The sequence below is a fragment of the Mustela nivalis genome (assembly GCF_964662115.1).
Source record: "Mustela nivalis genome assembly, chromosome: 9".
In the NCBI taxonomy this organism is placed as follows: Eukaryota; Metazoa; Chordata; class Mammalia; order Carnivora; family Mustelidae; genus Mustela; species Mustela nivalis.
This window is the reverse complement of record NC_139028.1, coordinates 32,477,613-32,496,814: the sequence shown is the minus strand read 5'-3', so window position 1 is coordinate 32,496,814 and position 19,202 is coordinate 32,477,613. Positions and strand designations below refer to the sequence as shown.

At 43.7% G+C, this 19,202-nt stretch overlaps 1 protein-coding gene across 4 annotated transcripts in view; it reads right to left on the bottom strand.

Annotated features, from left to right (window-relative positions):
- Positions 1-19,202, bottom strand: part of APLP2 (amyloid beta precursor like protein 2) — an 81,774-nt gene that overhangs the window by 17,701 nt on the left and 44,871 nt on the right. For 2 of the 4 annotated variants that reach the window (XM_082683373.1, XM_082683374.1), the window contains exons 3-7: positions 18,262-18,385; positions 4,247-4,359; positions 3,092-3,291; positions 2,546-2,754; positions 1,211-1,378 (exon numbers count right to left, since the gene is read on the bottom strand). In XM_082683373.1, the coding sequence (XP_082539499.1) occupies positions 1,211-1,378; positions 2,546-2,754; positions 3,092-3,291; positions 4,247-4,359; positions 18,262-18,385 (814 nt within the window). The remainder of the gene's footprint in view (positions 1-1,210; positions 1,379-2,545; positions 2,755-3,091; positions 3,292-4,246; positions 4,360-18,261; positions 18,386-19,202) is intronic. The other 2 variants (XM_082683375.1, XM_082683376.1) reach the window with 1 other exon arrangement.

The window sequence follows — 19,202 nt, the reverse complement described above, 5'->3', positions numbered from 1 at the left end:
CAGGAAGTATCACAATAATTTGTCTGTCTTTCCTGAACAAAGAAGTTTCTGCCACCAAAGTTCCCTAAGGACTCATATTGTTTCCACACTTTCAATTATTTCTAATAAAAACAGCTTTTCTACAGAGCAGCAGCTGGGGTGGAGGTGCTAAAAGCATACCATATCATGTTAAGATTTAAAACAGCTTTCGGTGGGGGAGGAAAGAGGAACATGAAGGTATCTGAATGAAAATCCATCAGAAGCTACAGCCCAACATCTTTAAAGCAAAAGCCAGAAAGGACCAGCAACTCCTTACTCTAATGAGCTCCAGGATCAGAAATGAGTGTTTAGCCTGAGCGAGGACTTTCCACACACACGGACTAGCTAGCACTGCGAAGTAAGACAACAGGGGCCTGAGAAAGGGAAGGGAGTCCCCACAGAAAAAGTCTAAGTTCTCCTACCCGTGTCTAAGTGAACCCAGCCCAGCTGAACAAACCACTGAACGTCCTCTGTGACCAAAGGACACATGAACTAAAATTCTTTCACTTCCTAACGGTCTGCGTGATCCAGCGTTGCCAGAACCCTGGGGAAACAGAGGTTACCATGCAACTGCAGAGCTCACTCCCTAGAATGCATAAATTAGCAAGACATCTCGATATTCTGGACTCTCAAAAAAAGGTAACCCTAGGGTCACTTCTCTAAAGAGCGGGCACCCCCTCAGCCAGCACCATGGGGGTGGGCGACAGGGTAGCCCCAAGACAAGAATAAGAGTGAGAAGCCCAGGAACAAGAATGGGCAGAACTCAGGGCTGCTGTGCTGACCATTCTGTGCCTCTCCACCACAGCCAGCCACGGTCAAGGCTGCCATCCCCAACCAACACAGACATGTGCCAAGAGCCCACAGATGACAAGGCAGGATGCAAAAACAAGCCCCCGGGCTTTCCCACTGGGCCAGGGAGGGGACATACCACCAGCCAGCCACCAGCCACCGCCACCACCACCGCCGCCACTAGACCCACGGTGAGCATGGGACACACAGAACTGGGCTCACGGCTGCCAACAGGAGAGCAAAGCCTAGATCGAGTAAGCACAAAGAGGAGGGGAGGAACAACGACAGCAAACACCTGTGTCGGCGGGAGCACGACACAGACGCAGTCACGAGGACGGCCGGGAGAGAGACAGAACGCCGGACAGACAGGGCCACGGCACGGAGCCCGTGCACCGAGACTTACTCATCGTTTTACACACAGCCATACAATAATCCTCAGACTCAAAATTGTTCCTGTTGCCTCCGCAGCCGCCATATATAAAGCGCACGCACTTTCCCTTGGAGAGGTCGAAGTACCAACGGGGCATCACGGCCCGGCAGGGCCCCGTCATCGCCTCCTGCGAGCAGACAGCTGTGTGGAAACGGTCAGAAGGTCAGCAGGACAGAGGCAGCAGCTTCACGCGCTACCCAACTGCTACAGGCCGGTGACGGCCATGCCGAGCCCCCACGGATGCAGAGCCTCCACGGTTGCTGAGCCCCGCTGGGACCTCACTGCCCTGGCCAGCTAGCTCACCAATTCCAGCCTGTCGTTCAGGGGGATGCAGTCATCCTCCCGTTCTGATGGAGTGAAGGCAAGCAGGAACTGAAAACATTTCTCCCACTGAAAGCATTTCTCCCACTGTCTGGAGTCTAGACCAAAACGGGGGGATTCTGAGTCTCACTGCTCTGGGAGCCTCACAGTTCTGATCTGGCAAGCGGAGCCGTCTGCCTGACTTGTCCATCATGTTGGGGCCAAGGACCAAAGGAGCCCAGTGCAGGGACAAAGGCTGCTTTAGTGGTGACCACCATAGGAAACGCTACTTAGGCACCCAGGAAGCATGCGTGGGCATTTTTATGTTCTCCAAGGTAAATCATAAACTTTTAGACTTTTTCAGTATTTCCCCCACACGGAGTCCTAGATAATTCTTCAGAGTCTAATAGCTTCAAATATACACTCAGCAGAAGACTGTGTGTCAACAGGTCTAGAATGGACACAACCTTTTTTTCTCTTTTTTGGGAACTGGCAAGATGAAAATCCTTCACCAGTAGGTTGTTAAACTTCACCCTCCCCGTCACAGACATCTTACAGTGGACAAATTTGGCAGCCTACAGATGGGAACACAAGAACCAAGAAGTCACTTCCATTCTAGAAGGCCGGGGCTTTAGAACACTGAAGAGGGGGCCTCCCTCGGGGAGAGAACATTTCGGGCTGCAGGTGGAAGAACCCTGCCCAAGCATATCTCCCTGATTCTCCCTGATTCTCTGGTCTGGTCCTTCTTCTCTAGTTAGGTCCTTATAACACAAATGAGAGTTTCTGATTCAATTTCAGGTCCATCCCTGGGTGTGTCAACTGTCAGACCCCTCAGGGGCCTGGCCCCTCTCAGTGGTAACACGGCGCCTCCAGTGTGCTGGCGAGCCCATCTGACATAGCGCCCAGGAGCACCACCTCTCCTGTGACTTACCTGTGATGAATGCAGTCCAAAATTGTAAGCAAGAATTACCAAATGGATTTTAATGCCACAGCTTTATATCAGGTTACCTTTAACGTCATGAGTAATTTCCTTTTCTGAAATTGTCCCATCGCTGCTGGGTTCAGTTGGGCTCTCCTCATTGTAGTCATCTCCTTTAAAGGTGTCGTAGTAATAATCACGGTCTTCCACCACTTCCTCCCCTTCCTCCTCATCCTCCTCGTCCTCATCCACAGCTGCTTCTGTGAAGTCCTCCAAATCTGCTTCGGTAGGAAATTCACTAAAGGTCACAACAGAAAAGGAAGGTTAATACCAATTCTTATATGCACAGCACAACAATGATTCTCCTCCCTATTCTAAAACACAAAAACAAGAGGCAGGAAATAAGCTCCACTCACAGCTCACTGGGCCACTGCAACCCTTAGCCCAGCTACACCAGCAAAAGGGCAGACCTGGTGGGCAGGGACTGCATTAACGTGCTGCAAGTCCTACTAGAACAAAATGCCGCCTGGCTCGACTCCTGTGGACCAAGGGGCTGCCCACTTTATCCAGAGGCGGGCACTGGCAGGCCCCGGCCACCAGAAAAACCATTTCACAGGTGCAAGACAAGAGTTTACCTCTTGTAAATATCATAGTCTTCCTCTTCATCCTCCTCCTCTTCTTCCTCCTCCTCCTCTTCCTCCTCTTCCTTTGACACAGTAGATTCAATCATCTTTGTCTGAGGGCAGCACACATACTCAGTGCCGTGAAACTGGTCTACCCCACAAGGCAGCAACATACCGTAGCGATATAAAGTCATTCCCTGAGTCAGACAGGCCTAAAGGAAACCCACAGGTCCATAAGAGAACATTAATATATTTGGTCAAGTAGTCTGCAGTCATTAGCTTTATTCAAAAGAAATGCCTATCAAATCACTATGTAGGGCGTCCGGGTGGCTCAGTCAGTTAAAAGGCCGCCTTTGGCTCAGGTCAGGATCTTAGGGTCCTGGAATAGAGTCCCACATCGGGCTCCCTGCTGAGCAGGGAGCCTGCTTCTCCCTCTTCCTCTGCCTGCTTCTCTGCCTACTTGTGCTCTGTCTCAAATAAATAAATAAAATATTTTTAAAAAATCACTATGTAATGCTTTCTCTCATGGACATATCAATTTTCTGTCAACAGCTGTGATGCCATTATTTTAAGAAGATTTACAAATTTTGCTTAACGGGCAATGGGAAACATCATCTGAGCCAGGAACAATGAAAGACCAAAGTTAGAAAAAATTAAGGAAAAGGGAATTCTTCTAGTAATTATCAATGCTGGCTGAAGGTGGTCAGCGATAATTTACATTCCTTGCCGTGAGGGCATGGTGTCAGAATGTGGCCAAAGAAACTGACTAGTGATCCCTCTTAACTACAGAAGGCAAGTATAAGAAGGCTATTTCTCCTCCCAGAAGAATGAAATGGCATCTAATCCTATCGGTATATATGTCGAGACAGGGTTTTCTATATAACTGGCTATTTCTACTCTAAATTCCTAGGGTTGGGATGGCCTCCTTAGGAACCCAACTGACAGCATCCTTGCTTTTTTAACATCCTTGACTTGAGGGGTTGGTCAGTCAACACCGTATTTTCCCATGAAAATACCCTCCCAAATATTTTTAATTTAGAAGATACAAGTAATCTTACATTTTGAAGAGATAAAGGGAAAATAAAATTAACTTGAAATCATGGGGTTTGGAAGAAAATGCTCCTTTGTCTCTTAACCAGAAAAGCAATACATGATCCCTTCTTTTACCTCTTTGACTACAGTGTGCCAATGCTGGTGATTCTCGCACACCTCCATCCGCTCTTTGTGGAAAAACTGGCACTTTTCTGGAACTAGTAGAACATCACTTACAAATTCACCCACTAGAAGAGAGAAAGCTTTGTTACAGGCAAATCTGATGATTCAAGCTAGCAAGGACCCTCACTGAAGACTAGGACAGTTCTGTAGTGGGGCAGGAGCAATCTCAAATGTATAAAAAAGCTGATGGGCCTCTCTCATCTTCCAAGGTCAACTGGACATTATAGATCCAGGCAAGCAGCCACAAGAGCTCAACATTCTGTTACAGTCATGGTCCTTGGGACTTTCCTCAGTCTTTCCAAACTCTAAAATCCCTTACAGTCCAGCTGCAGGGCTAAAGCAACACATGATGGGTAGAGCAGGAATAGGACCCCCATCCCCACCATTCCATGACCTCAGACACACACAGATAGTCCTCTGAGTTCACATGCATTCATATTCCTAGTCTCTTATTCCCTAATTCTGCTCACATTAAGTTTTGGGGTTTTTTGGTTTTTTGTTTTGGTAAGATTTGTTCATTTATTTTACAGAGGATGGAGGGAGGGGCCAAGGGAGAGAGAGAGACTCTAAAGCAGACTCTGCGCTGAGCACACAGCCCAATCCCACTGCCCTGAGATTATGACCTGAGTCGAAACCAAGAGCTGGATGCATAACTGACTGTGCCACCCAGGCGCCCCAGTTCTAATAACAAAATTCCAAGAAACTCAGGGTGTTCTTCGGAAGTACGGATGACTCTTACTTTAGCCCCTTTGTGTACCTAAAGATACACAGCTCTAAGACAAAGCACTGTAATAAGTGAACTGTAATAACGCATTGTCATAAGTGAATCAGGAACGACTGCTTGATGGAAGGGAATGGGTGCTTCTGCGATGGAAAACTCTGGCAGATGCTACTTTTTCACCAGGTGACCAGCCTAACATGAGGTTTGTCACTGACAATGACAAGATGACAAATGTGACGTGCTAAGAAGAAAATATCACTATACAGTCTTTCTGCCAAAAATATGTCATGAGTCTAATCATGATAAAACAATAAGACAAATTCAAATTCAGAGATATATTTAAACAAATGACCTAAACTGAAAAAATATCAAGTCATGAAAGACTTTTTTAAAAGGAACTTGGGAACTGTTGATCAAATGTAATGTTTTATCCTTTTTTAAAGGAATGCTATAAAGGACATTATTCGGACATTTAGAGAGAAAATGTGCAAGGTATGATTTTTATATTGTAGTTATATAGGAGAAAGTACCTGCTCTTAGGAGGAAAAAAACTGAATATTTAGACATGAACTGTCATTATGTCCCAACTTACTTTTAAAGGGTATAATAACAACAAACAAAAAGTTAGATAAGATGTGCATGTGCACATGTACACACACACACACACACACACACACACAGAGTGGACAGATAAAGCAGAATCGGAAAACCTCAGTAAAGGGTATAAAGGTATGCACTGTTACATCTTTTCCTACAGGTCTGAAACTTTTCAAAAATATTAAAGCTGGGGAACGCCTGGTTGCCTCAGTTGGTAAAGTGTCTGCCTTCGGCTCAGGTCATGATCCCAGCATCCTGGGATCAAGCCCCAAGGCAGGCTTCCTGATCAGTGGGGAGCCTGCTTCTCCCTCTTATTACGCCGCTCACCCTGCTTGTGGACTCATTCTGTCTCACATAAATAAATAAAATAAAATAAATATATATTTTTTAAAATACAAAGCTGGAAGGAAAATACACATAGCTGTTCAAAAAACAGAACGTGATCTTTCAGAAATACACACTGACATATTTACAGGGAAAAAAAAGTACTATCTGTGATATGTTTCCAAATTAGCAAGGGTGGGTAGGAGTGGGTCCACAGACAATGTGAGAGTGACTCACAAAATGATGATCGTTACACAGCTGGACCACGGGTACGTAAGGGTTAAAACTATTATTTTTCGCTATGTTTGGACATGTTTGTAATTTCCATAAGAAAAGGCTAAAAATACATCTATCACGGGGGCACCTGGCTGGCTCCCGTTAGTAGAACATGTGATGACTCTTGATTTGGGGGTCTATGTGCCTATGTGGTGTGTAGAACTTACTTTAAAAAAAATATTCATGTATCACTGGGTCATCACCCAGAGATTCTGATTCATTAAGCCTAAGGTGGGACTCAGTGATTTTCACTGAACAAACATTACAGAGATTCTGATCCATCACCAATATGCTCCACACCAGTTCTCAGTGGAGGAAAACAAAGAGAGGTGTGTGCTCAGCTCCGGAAGAGATGCAGTAAGTAGGGACAGGAGAAAGGAAGCAGGCAGCTAACCTCTGAGGTTTCCTTTTCTTTCTTTCTTTCTTTTTTTTTTTTTTGAAAGAGGAAGTGAACAGGAAAGTAATCTGGCCTGAGAAAGGTCTCAGGGCTTTGAACTAGTGGAAAGTCTATGTAGAACCACCACTAGGTTTGTCATTGTGGCCTGGTCCTCCAGGATCGCTCCCTCCAGGCCTCAGTCTCTGGGCACTACAGAAGTCAATCCTTCCATGACCCAAGTGGCAAGTGAAAGGAGTCCTTGATCTACTTTAAGGGGAGAGATGTGCTCTGACATTACAAGCTGGAGCAGTAAACGCACCTCCCCACATAAGACAGCCTTTCACAGGGTAATGACATTTCACACTATTATTAGCACAAGGGAACTGGAGGGGCCAAATAGCTCCATCTGACACTAACGCAGGAACACAAAGTAGTAAGTTAGACACAGTGCTGCCTTGACGCCCTAAAGGCTCTAAGGTACATGAATTTTTTCAATCAACCAGGCACAATCAATGCTTTAAAAAAACAAAATCCCCATGGGTATATGAGGAGAAACAATCGTGACACTCGACCAAGTCAGAAATCACTTAAACTATGACATCCAACCACCAACCCATATTGTTTTAATGGGCTCACCCTGCATTGATGAGGCAATTTTTATATTTAATTTATGAAAAAGGCAACAAAAGAGTATATTCAAAGGCAGTGTGCACAGGGTTAAATGCTGGGGTTCAATTTCAGCACTATTGTTACTAGCAGAGTGGTCTTAGGCAACTTACTTAATCCTTCTGTGCCTCCGTTTTCTTACCGAGCTGTGAGGATGACATAATATAATATGCAGAGCACTGAGAAAGCTTGGAGCAGAACCTAGTGCACGGCGCCCACAGCAGCAGGTGAGTGTGCCAGCTCTGATTACCGATGCTAATGTTGCTACAGCCTTGACATGAGTAGCTTCACACAAAGCAAACTATACATATACCTATAGTTATTATACAGAAATCTGTAATTTGTAAAACCACAATTTTGTGTACAAATGCGACATCAGAAAAAAATTTAAAACAGCAATTTTATTACTAGATATGCAGTCTATTAAAAACAATAAACCGAGTTTAAAGAATACAATGGAATACTATATATCAGGTGAAAAATGAATGAAATCTACTTATATCACACCTCAGACACACTCCAAAACGATGTAAAGTAAAAGTTGTAAGAGGTCAAGTAGAGAATTATACCACTCATGGAAGTTTGCAAACACAAAAACAAATGGTCTGTAGATACATACATATATAGAAGTATAAAAACATGCGAGACAGATGGAAGGTGGGGGGGTGGGGTGGGAAAAACAGGTGATGGGGATTAAAGAATATGGCTATCATGATAAGTGCTGAGTAATGCAGAGAATTACTGAATCACTAATATTATATATCTGTAACTAACAATAATGTACGTTAACTACACTGGAGTTAAATTTTTTTTTAAAAGATTTTATTTATTTATTCAACAGACAGAGATCACAAGTAGGCAGAGAGGCAGGCAGAGAAAGATGGGGAAACAGGCTCCCTGCTCAGCAGAGAGCCCAATGTGGGACTCAATCCCAGGACCCTGAGATCATGACCTGAGCTGAAGGCAGGAACTTAACCCACTGAGCCACCCAGGTGCCCCTGGAGTTAAAATTTTTAAATTAGTAAAAACATAAATAAAGAAGCTACTTGAACTTGGGTTCTTCCCCACCCCTCAAAAACATGTGAGAATAACATGCCAACAAGGGGGCAGTGGTCACCTCAAGAGCAAGGGAGGGAAGAAAAGAGGAAATGCAAGGAAGGATGGGGTCTTGGAACATTTCAAGCAAACCTGGCACAATGTTGAAGAACTTGAATCAGGATGATGAGTACTGAGTGACCACCATATTGTGTTATCTTTTCTGTGTGCTTCAAGTCCTGTATTTCAGAATTAAGTTTAAAATGAAAACTTTTAAAATGCCAGTGACTTAATAATTAACTCTATGCTATACTGGAAAATTAAATGTCTCCAATCCTTAGCTATTCCATGACTGAATCAATCTGTCTGACCTCTGAAAACCAGAAGAGAACATCCCTGAATCTGACAAGAAACTAAAATGTAACAATAAAAATTAAAAAAAAAAAAAAAAAAAAGAATACTCTTTGACTCAACGAATACAATTCTAACAACATACTCTAAGGAAATAAGTATAAGTCAACAAAGATATTTACTGCGTTGTTGTTAATATCAAAAATTGGAACCAACTTAAATGCCCATCAGCAGGGAATTAGTTCAATGACGGTAGCTATATACAATGGCATACCATAAGGTCACAGGTTTGTGTCTATATGTAACATGGAAAAAACTTCCATGGTAGTGATTAAGTAATTTGAAAAATCATTAAAGAAATAGGGGTGCCTGAGTGGCTCAGTCGGTGAAGAATCAGACTCTTGGGGCAGGGTGGCGGGGGAGGAAAAGAATCAGACTCTTGGGGCACCTGGGTGGCTCAGTGGGTAAAGCCATTGCCTTCAGCTCAGGTCATGATCTCAGGGTCCTGGGATCGAGTACCGCATCGGGCTCTCTGCTCAGCAGGGAGCCTGCTTCTCTCTCTCTCTCTGCCTGCCTCTCTGCCTACTTGTGATCTCTCTCTGTCAAATAAATAAATAAAATCTTAAAAAAAAAAAAATCAGACTCTTTGATCTCGGCTCAGGTTTCTATCTCAGGGTAGTGAGTTCAAGCCCTATGTTGGGCTCCACACTGGGCATGGAACCTACTTAAAAAGAAAAAAATAAATAAAAATAAAAATCATTAAACAAATAAAGCAGGAAACAAACCCCATATCTCTACCACTCTTCCTTCAGCCTGGTTAATTCCTTAAGGTCAAATTTGTCTTTTATTCAAAGATATATAACTCCCCAAGAGTAGTACATAATAGATGTTCAAATGTCAACCTTAAAAAGAAGCAATAACAAAAGAGCACATGAAGTATGACCCCATTTAAGGGAAAAAAAATGCATTTAAAAGCACATATATTTCCATGTGTGTCCAAAAAGAAAAAATCTTTAAAAGAAAAAAAGACTTATTTATTTAATTGACAGAAAGAGAAAGAGATCACAAGTAGGCAGCAGGCTCCCCGCTGAGCAGAGATTCCTGATGTGGGGCTCCCTCCCAGGACCCTGAGATCAGGAACTGAGCAAAGGCAGAGGCCTAACCCACTGAGCCACCCAGGCGCCCCAAGAAAAGTCTTATATACACACCAAACTATTAATCATGGTGCAAAAAATGGAAATTAGTATTTTTTTTAAGATTTTATTTATTCATTTGACAGAGATTACAAGTAGGCAGAGAGTCGGGCAGAGAGAGAGAGAGAGGGAAGCAGGTTCCCTGCCGAGCAGAGAGCCCGATGTGGGACTCCATCCCAGGACCCTGAGATCATGACCTGAGCCGAAGGCAGCGGCTTAACCCACTGAGCCACCCAGGTGCCCAGAAATTAGTATTTTTGCTTCCTCTACCTTCTTCTATTGAAAATAAGCTTTTGGGGGCTGGGTGGGTGGCTCAGTCAGTTAAGCGTCTGCTTTCGGCTCAAGTCACGATCCTGGTGGGCCAGGACTGAGTCCGCATCAGGCTCACTGCTCAGCAGGGAGTCTGCTTCTCCCCCCTGCCCTTCCCCTCCAATTATGTTCTCTCTCACTCTCTCTCTCAAATAAATAAATAAAATCTTAAAAAAAAAATGAATGAATGAATGAAAATAAGCTTTTTATCTTTTTTTAATTTTTTTTAAAAGATTTTATTTATTTATTAGACAGAGAGAAACCACAAGCAGGCAGAGAGGCAGGCAGAGAGAGGAGGAAGCAGGCTCCCTGCAGAGCAAAGAGCCTGATTCGGGGCTCGATCCCAGGACCCTGAGATCATGACCTGAGCCGAAGGCAGAGGCTTTAACCCACTGAGCCACCCAGGTGCCCCGAAAATAAGCTTTTTAAACAAGAAAACTAAAGACGAATCCATTTCAACCCCAACATCAGTTCTGTCACTTCCCTGGTACTTTTTGGCATTTGCTACATTCATCAGAAGCTTCTAAGAAAAAACAAAAAACGAAAACAAAAACAAAACCAGACTTGGGCAGATCGGATTACTCTGTTTTATAGAAGAACACTGAAAATGGTTTGGTCTCAGTTTAGAATTTTACCGTTTAAAACAATCCTCAATTTAATCAGACAGGCTATTATAAACAATGGCCACAATTTCCCAAATCACTGGACATAGAAGGTTGTATTGTTTTCACTATTTAAGAAGCTGATCAATGAAAATGGCAATTTAACAAAACCTAATGAACTTAAGATTTTCTTTAAGCTGCACTCATGATCCAGCTCCAACCTCCACCCACACCCTATGATCCTGTGATTCTGTCTCTCTCTCAGAACGTCTCCCCCGTAAGCAGGGCCATGACAGCCATCAGGTTTTAGAGCTTTTCCAGAGTTGCTTCAATTCCTTTTAAAAAGAACAAAGGTCATGTACCCACTTGGGAAAGCCCTCAACACCAACACTCACATTTTTTTTTTAAAAACCTACTGCAAAAGTACTCTCCAGCTGCAGGTAGGAAGACCCATGTCTGTTATGCGGCCCGGGAAGCTTGAAACAGGCGGTGGGGGACACCCTCTGTCATGAGATGGAGCCAAGAGAAATGACCTGACCATCGAATGCAAATTTCTGTGAGGTCCAGTGGCCACCTAGACTAGCAGATGTCTCAGAAGTAAACAGGGCTCTGAGGTTAAAGACCCAGGATAAGAGATGCCTGCGTGGCTCAGCTGTTAAGCATCTGCCTTCTGCTCAGGTCATGATCCCAGGGTCCTGGGATCAAGCCCCGCACCGTGCTCCCTGCTCAGCAGGAAGCCTGCGTCTCCCTCTCCTACCTCCCCTGCTTGTGTTCCCTCTCTCGCTGTCTCTCTCTCTGTCGAATAAATAAAAGCTTTTAAAAAAGAGAGAGAGAGACAGACCCAGGATAATTCTCATGAGTAGAAACACTCCAGCGCCCACAGTGGGGACGGGGTGAACTGTGGATGGGCTGTCATGAATTCAAAGGTAGAAAACGAGCTGCTAACAGATGCCTGTGACGGACCGTAAGACCCCGAGGTGCAGCTGCCAAAGGCAGCACCCCAAAGCCTCTGAGAATGAGAACTGGCTTTGGCAGTCATCACAGTCACACTTTCTGTCCAGATCGCAATCCATAAATAACCCAAAACAAAAACAGTCACGGGCTCACAAAGCTCTCTTCTTTTGGTACAGGAGCCAGCCTACATAGAAATGTCAGGGATGACTAACTCCTTCCCCCAAAATACCAGCAGTTTGGCTTCTTCACACATCACAAACTCCGCCCTACTTGGATCATCTTATCTATCTACCTACCTATCTATCATTTATGTACATTTTTAGAGACGAACAGGAGTCAATGAGTAGTAGTAACCTAACAAGGTCATTTTGAGAAGCAAGAGACTGAACTGAAACAGGTCACACTTATGGGTCCTTAAGCATCAAAAGAGGGCAGAGCTGAGTTACATGAACACTTGAGGTCTGCCAGGCAGTAATTCTCTTTTTTACTGTTATCTTTTAAAGGAAGTTCTACACCTAACATGGGGATCAAACTCACAACCCCGACATCAAGAGCTGCATGCTCTAGTGACTGAGCCAGCCAGGTGCCCCATTAGCTAGTAATATCTTCAAGGGGGTCTCAGGGCCGAAGCTAACCATACTTCTACCATCACTTTGTTCCAACAAGTGGTATTCATCTTACTATGCACAGGAAGAATTACTGTGGTTCTTCTGGTGAATAAAATGTAAAGAACTCTTACTTTCTACTGGATCCATATTTAGTACAGCCCGTATGTTAAAAGAATTCTGTATGGTTGTGTAACTCCCTGAATATACTATAAATCATTAAACTATAGACTTTTAAATGGGTGAGTTATATAGAATGTGAATTACAGCTCAACAGACTTGGTCTTTTTTTAAAGCAGAGACTGAATGGGGAGCCTGGATGGCTCAGCTTATTGAACGTCTAACTCCTGATTTCAGCTTAGGTCATGATCTCGGGGTCGTGAGAACGAGCCCCGCATCAAGCTCTGCACTGGGCATGGAGCCCGATCCCCAGGATTCTCTCTCCCTTTGCCTCTGCCTCTGCCTCCACCCCTCCCTGCCTTTCCTTCTCTTTCTATCAAAAAAAGCAAAGACTGATTATTTATAGGAGGTGCTGAGTACATATATATACTGAGGATAACGGAACTGGAGGCATCAATATGAGCTAATATTTCTAATATACGCATGTAGCTATAGAACTATGGATTTATGTGTACGTGTATATGTATATATACATGTATTTCTTAACTCTGTCTGCTGAGTGGGCCCAGAAGCAACAATATCCTAGTACTCATAATGCCCAGACCTGGTTTCTAAATACCATTCTCCACTGAAAGAAACCAGGGCATCCTGGAGAAAAGGCACACTCCAGGGGTAGAAGCAGGAAAGCATAGGATCAGCCTGGATCATCTTTTTGTCAAATCTGGACAATGAGTTCATAAGGAAATCGGTGAATGTAGACAACATCGGAACCAGGTGTTAAGTTATCAAGGACAACCTGTAACTCCTAGTATCATGCAGCATGAATGACGCATCTGGCGTAGTCTCCTCAAAAATACAGAAATCAAAAGAATTGTAAGAGGCGCCTGCCTGACTCAGTCAGTTGTGTCTGACTCTCGATCTCAGGGTCATGAGTTCAACCCGTGTTAGGCATGGAGCCTACTTTTTAAAAAAATAAATAAAAGAATCATAAGACAAACCCAAATTGCAAGGCATTTCCACAAACTAATTTAATTTGTACTCTTCAAAAATGCCAAGGTTATGAAAGACAAAGAGAGACTAAATGCAATGTGTGATCTTGAATTAGATCCTGACATTACTGGATAAAAGGTGAAACTTGAATAAGGTCTGTAGATTAGATTTAGATCAATGATAATTTCCTGATTTTGATGATATGGTTACATAGGAGAATGTCCTTGTTTCTAGAAAATCTACACTGAGGTACTAAGGAATAAAAAGACATCACTTAAATGACTCAAATGCAAAAACCCAGGAACAGAGGGCAAGGATTGAGGGTGTTGGGGGAATAAATACAGTTAATTTTACCGTATTAGTCAAATGGTAATAGTTGGAAAATCTGAGGAAAGAGTATACAGAACTCTTTGTACAATTTTCTAAGCATTTCATAACTTGAGATTATTTTTAAATTATTCTTTTTTATTTTTTAAGATTTTATTTATTTATTTGACAGAAAGAGATCACAAGCAGGCAGAGAGAGAGGAGGAAGCAGGCTCCCCGCTGAGCAGAGAGCCCAATGTGGGACTCAATCCCTCGACCCTGGTTGGGATCATGACCTGAGCTGAAGGCAGAGGCTTTAACCCACTGAGCCAACCAGGTGCCCTAAATTATTCTTAATTTTAAAGGCAAAAGCAATTCTAAAAGACTATCACCGGAATGCTTTCTAAAAATATGGAAAAGAGGAAGTGATGCTAATTATGAATCAAGCTCAGTTCTACTTGGGTGCTCTATGGGGAGATGGGGAGGGGACAGGAGAAAGACATTAAAATCTACTTCTTAAGGGGCACCTGGGTGGCTCAGTCCATTAAGCCACTGCCTTCGACTTGGGTCATGATTCCAGGGTCCTGGGATTCCTGCTCAGTGGAGAGTCTGCTTCTCCCCCCACCACTGCTCATGCTCTCTAATAAATAAATAAAATCTTAAAAAATAAATAAAGGGGGGCGCCTGGGTGGCTCAGTGGGTTAAAGCCTCTGCCTTCGGCTCGGGTCCTGATCCCAGGGTCCTGGGATCGAGCCCCATGTCGGGCTCTCTGCTCACCAGGGAGCCTGCTTCCCTTCCTCTCTCTCTGCCTGCCTCTCTGCCTGCTTGTGATCTCTGTCTGCCAAATAAATAAATAAATAATCTTTAAAAAAAATTAAAAAATAAATAAAGGAAATCTACTTCTTAAATGATGACAAAGAAGAATTGGCAGTATTTCTGTCCTGCTACCTCCCTTGAACTCCAGTCACCTGGCCCCTTACTAGCTTAGCCTCAGGCAACTGTATGTATTTAAGAAGGTGTCTAAATGGGTACAGGTATAAACACAAAGAATTGTCTGAATTAAACATCAAAGACCATACAATACAATACTCAGTGTCCACATGCAAAGAAAGTATTGAATAGCTGATGGTCAAACTGTCCTTTATACATTTAAATTAACAACAATATCATTTCACTGTTTGATTCCCTTTTTTTCCTTTTTCTTTTTTTAAAGATTTATTTATTTATTTATTTATTTATTGACAGAAAGAGATCACAAGCAGGCAGAGAGAGAGGAGGAAGCAGGCTCTCCCCTGGGCAGAGAGCCCAATGCGGGGCTTGATCCCAGGACCCTGGGACCACGACCCAAGCCGAAGGCAGAGGCTTTAACCCACTGAGCCACCCAGGTGCCCCTCACTGTTTGGTTCTTAACACTGAAAAATTCAAACTACATACAGCATATTGGAAAATAAAGTATTAAAATGTGATTTCTGTCGTGTACCAGCTATAGTAAGCAGTCTTGTCTTCTAATTATCATTAAAAAGTGTATCCTCTGTTCTAAACACGGTCACTGTACTAGAGGACAAAGAGAATGAAAGTAGGTCCCTAGTTTCACAGTGTTTACAGCAAAGTTGGAGAAAGATCCCGAAACAGATCATCACTGTACAGGGTGACAGATGCAATGGCAACAATGGGAGAATTTCAGAAATCCGTGTATCTGGACAGAAAATATAACCAGGATGAAAAGTTTTCTTTAAAGGAGGAAGCCCCTCACCTGGGCGGCTCAGTCAGCTGAGTGTCTGACTCTTGATTTCTGCTCGAGTCACGATCATGGCATCATGAGATCAAGCGTCAACCCCCAACCCCCAATGCCCCGTTGGGTTCTGTGCTCAGGGGAGTATCTGCTTAAGATTCTCCCTCTTCCTCTATCCTCCCTCCACCCCTGTATTGGCTCATGTGTGTGCATGTGTGTCTGTCTGTCTCTCTCTCAAATAAATAAATATTTAAAAATAAAATAAATATGAGGGAGGCAGCCCCTTAAGTAATAAGCCTTGAAGGGAGAACTTCCCAAGCAAAGGAAGCAGAGGAAAGGCATTCCAGCAATGAAAGTTGGATGGTGCGTGAATGTGAATGCCACAGTGACAAGGAGCGGTATGCAGAGCAGGGGTGGCAGACAACCTAGAAGGCCTAAGCAAAGGCCACATCATGGAGTTTTTAACTAAGCTAGGAAGCTTAAACCAATCTATCTTATAGGGGAAGAAGAGCTACTAAAGGCTTTTAGGTACAAGAAAAACAACTCAATCTTCATTTGAGGTCAGAGGGCAATAGACTAAGCAACAGAAAAGAGAAGCACCCAAGGAGGCCACTGTCACCATCCAGGCAAGAAAGGACGAACGGGCAGGAATCCGATGGGAGGAAAAGGATATAAGCCAGACATTCCCAACTTTCAAGTCACAGCACCCTGCGTGTCTCGGTAATGTTTTCATAGCACTTCCAGGCCAAAAGAACACCCAAAAACTAGCTAGTTAGGTCCAACTACTTAATAGTCCTCCTGTCCTTACTGCTTGCTGGGCACCACAAAACTCCTTCAGCATTGCAACTGCCTGAATCCCAGCACGCTTCCTTCTCCTCCCACTCCAGTTACGTTAGTGTGAGCCTGGCTCTTCAACTCAGGAACCACTAAGATACCAGTCCATAAAGACAGGAGGTCACTGAAGGAATGGAGCCATAGGATGCTGCAACTGTGAATACCTCCAGCTAGTAGTTCAACGTATGTCTGAGAGGTGCCTCCCTTGAAAATCAAAAATACCCCACAATGCCCACACCCTGAGTTTACACCAATGCCCTTGGTGCCTAAGTGTACAGTCTGGGAACCAGGCAGAGAAGCCGTATTGAAGAGGTACGAATCAGGCTTCAAAACTGACTGGATGTGGGGAGAGAGAGGTCTCCCAGATCTCCAGACCAAAGCTCTGGGTGAGGAGTGGAGCCACGACAAAAAGCATGCAGGCGGGGCAACCAGCTGCCAAGTCCCGCTGGGGTGCGGTGGGGTAACAATGCAAAAGGAAGAAACGACTTCAAGTACTCTCTATCTCTTGTCTACAAATAACTCAAAAATACACTCCTGTTTCAATTAGTTCATGAATTTTATAGAGAATGAATGAAACCTCATTCCCGGAGAGTTCTGAGAGCCAAATGGAATGGGAGAACATCCTTAAAACCACACCACACAAAAGGTTTCTAGTTCTCACACTCCGGACTGCATGATCTTCCATTTTATTTTATTTTTTTTTAAAGATTTTATTTATTTGACAGACAGAGATCACAAGTAGGCAGAGAGGCAGGCAGAGAGAGAGTGAGAGAAGGAAGCAGGCTCCCTGATGAGCAGAGAGCCCGATGCGGGACTCGATCCCAGGACCCTGAGATCATGACCTGAACCGAAGGCAGCGGCTTAACCCACTGAGCCACCCAGGCGCCCCTTGATCCTCCATTTTAAAGTGAATAGTGGTAAGTAAGCGCCAGCACTGTCCCTCTTTCCCCCTCTACTGAATACTTTCAAACAGTAACTGCTACAAATTTTAAACACTGTTACTTAGGCGCGGACTCTTCCTGTTATTTTGATACATGTGAGAATGAGAAAAGCAACTTATTCCATTTTAGGAAAGGCTTTAATGAAGGGAAGAAGTAGAGCAAGTTAAATTAATGGCTAAAATTAAATACATCTACGAACTACCCAGAATGCCCGTTCATGCTGTATCTACATTAATCCTATCATGCATCATCAAAAATCAATTACTTTGACCTTTTAAGCTTCTATGACCATATCTGCTCCTGAATCACCCAGATGACACACACATGTGAGTACGTATGGATGCCTCAGTGACGCATGGTTAGGACTAGGCAGGCAGTAACTAGGCAAGCGTGGGAAACTACTGTTTCTGGGGAATAAAAATTTCTTGCTCAGTTTTAGTCAAGTTAGCTCTATTAACACCAACCACAGGGTCAGACAACCCCACAGCGGTCATGGGCCCTTCAGAACAGCAGGCAGCACAGGGCAGAGCCCAGGCCTCCCTAATCGTGTGCACGGGGAGCTGAGTCACTTCTCCTGAAAACTCCCACAAGTCTGGCCTCGCCAGCAATACAGGCTCTCAGTACCTTGCCAAATGTGTGTAGGACAAAGTAAGAGGAAGAGAAGCCTCCATTCCTTGGGCTACTCAGTACATCTCACTACTACGACTGGAACACAGGAATTTCAAACATCAGTGTGAGGCAAAGCTGGGCTGCTCCCAGGACAACACCCTGACTCACACCGTGCAAAAAGCCCAGCATTAAAACACAGGATCCCCACCGATGGGAGAGGTCATGACCATCAAAGATAAATCAACCATCTACCCTAGAAAGCAGTAAATAATGAAAAAAGGAGGCCCACAATACACTCCTGCAGCCCTTGGCTTCTTAACTAATGTAGAAATTTCACTGTGAGGCCAGAGAACATTAAATGTAAAAATGAGCAACGTCCCCGTCCTGGAGGTTCCTGTAACCAAGAGCATCCTAAGCGACACTCACCAAGACACTTGAAAGGGATCACAATGTGCGTCTTGCACTGTTTTTTGTCCCTCCGGCACCAATTGTCAACACTGACAGGCTCATTTGCTTCCATCACGTTTGTGATCTGTAGCTCTGGATACATCTGCAAAGAAAAGAAAACACACGCAAAATAAATGTACTTGATCCATAATAAATGGACATTCGTTTGCAAGTAAGGATGCCCGGTGTCATGTCATCATTAAGCTCTATAAATCTCAACTTCCACTCTCCTACTCCTGGTTCTAACTGAACTCATCCAATAAAAGAATACTGTAAGTATTAGTTTCCTTTTGACAGGTTGATTTTTGACCACTTCTAATGTGTTCTCTAAAAAAAATAAAAAGGAATCTTTATTTAAGGTTTAAATAAGGATTTAATCTTTTATTTATTTTTGTAAAAGCAGCAAGCTCTCGACCCAAAATAAATCTATTAGGTATCAAGTCCACTTGTAGGATGCACATAAATAGCGGAGAAGAAAAACCTATTAAAAGGCAAGTCCATGGAAATGTCTGCTGATGAAATTAGAGAATAATACTTTAACTCAGGCCCTCCATGCTAATCTTGGTAAGAATCTATAAAACATCCCACATCCCTTCCGAGGTCAAGGTTTGACCCAAAAGGTAAGTTGAGTCAGATCTGAGATTATCATTTCCAATACTGTGACTTTCTATCAGGAAGTGGAAAACCAAGAGAACCAGGCTTTACTAGCATAAACATGACATGCTGACATGTCTGGCCTCACAGTGGGAAGCAGAGAGAACCAGGCTTTACTTGTATGGGTCCCGCCCAGTCTCTGTACTATTTTCCCTCCCAAAAGAACCAAGAGCTCGCAGCACACATGAGACAAGTCTGTCCCATCATATATATTTAGAAATAAAAGGCCCGGGCTCTGTCATCAGCAAGTTGGTCTTCTAAGGTAA